The sequence below is a fragment of the Micromesistius poutassou genome (assembly GCF_964030765.1).
Source record: "Micromesistius poutassou genome assembly, chromosome: 13".
Classification (NCBI taxonomy): Eukaryota; Metazoa; Chordata; class Actinopteri; order Gadiformes; family Gadidae; genus Micromesistius; species Micromesistius poutassou.
In genome coordinates, this window is record NC_140283.1 from 5,976,356 (window position 1) to 5,981,355 (window position 5,000).

Here is a 5,000-nt window from a genome sequence, read left to right on the forward strand (position 1 = left end):
TGTGATACATTCACCTCCGTCACGTTGTGATGGACAGGTTCAGAGTGGAGGAGAAGGGACATGTAGTTTAAGCACAGCAGTGGTGTGGTGGTGCGGTTCCGATAGTAGCTGTGGTAACAGTAACAGTGTGGAGCAGTGTGATGCTGGCTTTCCATGTGTGAATCCTTTGGGGGATATTCCTTCAGGGGATCTCCCCCCGACAGCACTGAATCCCTGAAAAAACCCTAACCCTAACCATCACACACACACACACACACACACACTCTCTCTCACACACACACGCACGCACGCACGCACTAGCCCATTCCCTCTCTCAGCTACACGAATACATGCAAACACACACAGACAAACACGCACACACACTATCCCAACCCTTTCTCTGTCACAAACACACATGCACACACCCACGCACGCACGCACATACACACACACACGCACACTACACTCACACACACACACACCACACACACACTCACACACACAAACTAACCCCCCCACATACACCCACACACACACACACACCACACACACACACACACACACACACACACACACACACACACATACACACTAATCCCACCCATCACACACCCCGCTCCCCAACCAGTCTAAGGCGCGGCTCCACACGGAAGCAACACAGAAATAGAAATATTACATAATGATTACATTGAGCCTCAGTGGTGTGCGTTTCCTTCAGAAGGTTGGTGGTGCATTCTTTTTCACACTGCTCTGCTATCTATTGGATACACGTTGAGCTATTAGCACAATTTAAGCCGAGAAGCGCTGTCATTCTTCATCTCCGCACGGCTTGCTTCTTGCTTTTTTCTCCAGATGAGAGTGGTTTTGATGTGCCGGGAAGCTCCCTTTGCTTCTCTCCTATCGTGAACTACCTTCAGAAACCCCCCACCACCCACACACACACACACACACACACACACACACACACACACACACACACACACACACACAACACACACACACAGACGTTTGGCACATCAACCAATTAAAATGGTATCCTAGCAACCAGAGTCAATATGTCTCTTAGCAACACTGCTTTTTCAAAACACAGAAAATGATATCAGAGGTGCACCGCTTGTAACATGCTCCCAACCTTCATAACTGGTTTCCAACATTCATACCAGGCTTCCAACATTCATACCAGGCTTCCAACATTCATACCAGGCTTCCAACATTCATAACTGGTTTCCAACATTCATAGCTGGTTTTCTTTCCGTCTCTCATCATGAACTTAGCTCCACACATATGTGGCCTCTCTCTCTGTCTGTCTCTCTCCGTCTGTCTCTGGCACTCACTCTCTCTGTCTATCTCTGTCTCTCTCTCTCTCTGTCTCTCTCTCACTTTCTCTTTTTCCTAACTCTGTCCCTCCCACTCACTTTTCCTCTCTTGCTCCGTGTCTCTGTTTCTGCCTTTTTTTTGCTCCGTCCCTTTCTCTGCCTCTGTGTCTCTGCCTCTGTGTCTCTGTCTCTCTCACTTAAATTAAATTTGATTCAGTTGGTTTTATTAGCAGGACATATATGCAATATCATGCAAAGGTAAAGCAATACATTAGTTAATACATTAATTAATGAGTTGATACTAAATGAAGCTCTCCCTCTGTTTCTCTCTCTGCCTCTATGTCACTGCAGTGGTTCTCCGATCCTGCTGTGTGCTGTCCACACAGAGAGCCATGCATTAGTGCTTGCACATTTTCGGATGGCCAACCATCACATGAGGGCCCTCATGCACATGCTGCTGATTATCCATGAGGTCCGTGAGACAGATCCACTGATTGGTCAGGGGTTCTGTGGAAAGGAGAGGCAGGTAGAAGGTGTTTCTTAAGTATCATATCCTATATCTCACCCAGTAACCTTCCACTGGAGGATCCACAAGAGGCTTACTTCAGCAGAAAGAAGGGGATAATCCTGAGAGGAAAGCCTCTCTTTCCTTCTTTCTCTAACCTCACCTCTTGACTCTATCCCTTGATCTCTCTAAAACTCTGTGTCCAGACCGGTTAAGCCCCAACCTCACCCTCTCTTTTCTCTCGCTCTCTCTTTACTTTTCTCCACTCTCATGTTTCCATCCCTCCTAGGCTTTTTGACTCTCCCTCTCTCTCTCTCCCTCTTTGCCTTTATTGAATGTGTCTAATTTAAATGCAGTGCTTCTAAATATAAATTGTGCTGCTAGCAAGCAAACAATTATAAATTATTTAAATTATCTCTATTATTTATGTCTTTGTTACATAGCTTTATCGGAAAAGAATCATCCATCATTCATCGGAAATTGTAATTTACAATTTATTTTGTTAGAGTATAATCCAACCGGTGGCTGACAGCTATCGTCAGAACAGGTGTCCGAGGACAAAAGAACATACAAAAGAATGAATTATAATAATTTCCAGTCTCTATAATAACCCCCCCCACAGCAAGCTTCACACCCGCTTACCAGCCGCACAAAGTATATATTTTAGTTTTAGTAGAGGGTTTAATGGGACATTAATTGTTTGAGGAAACAATCAATGGGCAGGTTTACTTTGAGTTCTGTAGACATGAGCCATCCAGAAACCATTTACTTTCGGGGCAGAAGAAAAACATGTGAGTGAAATGGCGAGGAGATGTATTACATCTGCCCCGTTTCTCCTCTACATCTGGATATAGTTCTGAAAAAAGAGTTCAAGTAGAGCACATGAAGTTGTGGAACGTGTCCTATCGTTAGCCCTTCTCCACAAATCGACATCAGATTGTACAACTTATTCCTGTTTGCATTCATTAGTAATTGACTACCAAGTGAGTACATTCAGAGATTTACGATATCGTTCCTTCTTGCTGCAGCCCAAGTGGACACACCTTGAGAAAAAAAAGTCTAATCTGAAAATAAAACAACAAATGGGATGCAGGCAGACCATACACGGATGTTTAATTAGTATAAGTGTCAAAGACATCTCAATACGTTTTTTTAATGGGTTGTTTACATCTCTCAGATGCTCATCACAGCTCTCTAATAAAATCCAAATTTAATCTAGATAAATAAACCAAACATCTATACAGGGCCTTCTTACAGTCCAAGGGAAGGTGGTCATTTTTCCTAATACTTCATTGGAAATGAACTGAGCGTGTGTATGGCCACGAAAACACTGAAGACTGCAGACTGAAACGTGATCCAGTTTAAGCGCCATAGTGGAGCCGTGATGGCGGAGGTCCTTCCCTTGTTCTGGAGTTGCTGAACCACAGGCTGCCAACCACAGGCTGCCAACCAAGGCGCGGCGGACGGGAAGTGTAAGAAGATCTGTGGAGCAGTGCTGTTGCTGCAGCGAGAGGGGAGCACCTTATTTCACTAATGGTTATAAATTGGAGTGTGTGGTTTCGATTTTTTGTTTTTGTTACATCCAGTTCCTTTTTTTTGGGGGGGGTTGATTAAGTAATTGCCCATGGCGTCTGATTGTTAAGTATTTAGGGACATGTTTTATGGAGTGGAAACATTTGTTCTCCATTCCAAGAAGCCACCACTTTACAAAATGATGTAGAGAAGTAGAATGGGGTTATGTTTGTGTAAGAGGCATCCAAGTAGAAGCTGTCAGCTTGGACATGGTTAATTGTAGGCATTTGGTTATTATTAACTGGGTTATTCTTATAGCATCATTATATTATTCTAATGTTTGGGAACGGATTTGGTTTTGGCGTGGGAAGATCTGGCAGTCTTGATTGATCCGCCTATTGACCCCCGGGGTAGGGTTCGTTGAGGGGGGCAGAGTCGTGAATAGGCAGCAAAACGGCTGCAGGCCAAAGGCAATTAACCCACACTGAACACGCCTTCAATCGTCGTGGCATTGTAGAGGTATTAACAAACCATGTCCCTTAGCCATTCGTCCAAGGCCATATACTGGGAAGGTGACAATAAGCTACTACAACACCATCATAACGTCTACCCATACATGGGGGGACGTTATGTAGGGAACCGCATGAAACTGATGCCTGTATTCACAGCACTCTAACATTTCCATATGCTGCTGTCACTCCTCAGTGAGTGAGTGAGTGAGTGAGTGAGTGAGTGTGTGAGTAAGTGAGTGTGTGTGTGAGTGTGTGTGTGTGTGTATGTGAGTGTGTGTGTGTGTGTGTGTGTGTGTGTGTTTCATGCTGCTGCTTCGAGTCTTGCAGCTGTGATCTGTTTCCATGCGATCCATTTTCGTCATCTGGCTACCCTTCTTTCCTGTCCTTTCTGTCATCACTCTTTCACTCCTCCATCTCTTCTGTGTTTTCATCACTTCTAGATTCACATTCACATTATTGCTATCCTCCTCGCCTTCATCTGCCCACCCCCAACCCTCGTCTTCCTCTCCCCCCTTGCGGAGTAAAGGTTGCTCCACCACCCTCTCCATCACCTCCACTATGGGTTTAGAGGCTCACTCTGTGCTAAAAGATATTGCATTGAGGATAGAGAAGGCTAGAGGATGAAAGGAAAGTGAACAGAGTGATTGTGAGCTGGACCATAGTTGGGTATTTCATGGAGAACATACAATCATAAAAAGTATCAGAAGACACGTTCCTCTCCCACTCATAGAGCTGTTAGTTCATCAAAGTGTTTGGTGGCCTAATGGTCTCCCCTGAAGCGCTACAGGGGTCAGATGCATGCATAAAGTAAAGTCTGAAAAGTCAAGTCCATGTAGCTATGTGTGTTGCTTATTATATTAGTAAAAAAATATTGAAGTACTCAGGAAATTGTTTTGCACAACTGTTATTGTTATTATGTGTAATTTGACTGTCGCTCATGCTGAGTGAATGTGCATTAATGAGCCATTAATGGATGCGTCTCATCAAAGACACTTTATGCAAAACAAACAGAACCGCAATGACGTTTAATCAATTCTCTCTAATTCTCTTTTTTGTTTTCACACACACCCTCCCTTACCCGCCCCCACCTGCTTTAGAGCCAAATGAAAGTGTTTTCAGAGAACAGCTCTGGTGCTGGCGTCACCCAAACAGCTTTATGGGGAACAGAAGAATACA

The 5,000-nt window shown here is 44.3% G+C and overlaps 1 protein-coding gene across 1 annotated transcript in view; it reads right to left on the minus strand.

The window, feature by feature from the left end:
- Positions 1-5,000, minus strand: part of necab2 (N-terminal EF-hand calcium binding protein 2) — a gene marked incomplete at both ends in the record, with an annotated part of 55,658 nt that overhangs the window by 23,006 nt on the left and 27,652 nt on the right. The window contains one exon of the mRNA XM_084477848.1: positions 1,861-1,874. Coding sequence (XP_084333974.1) covers positions 1,861-1,874 — 14 coding nt within the window. The remainder of the gene's footprint in view (positions 1-1,860; positions 1,875-5,000) is intronic.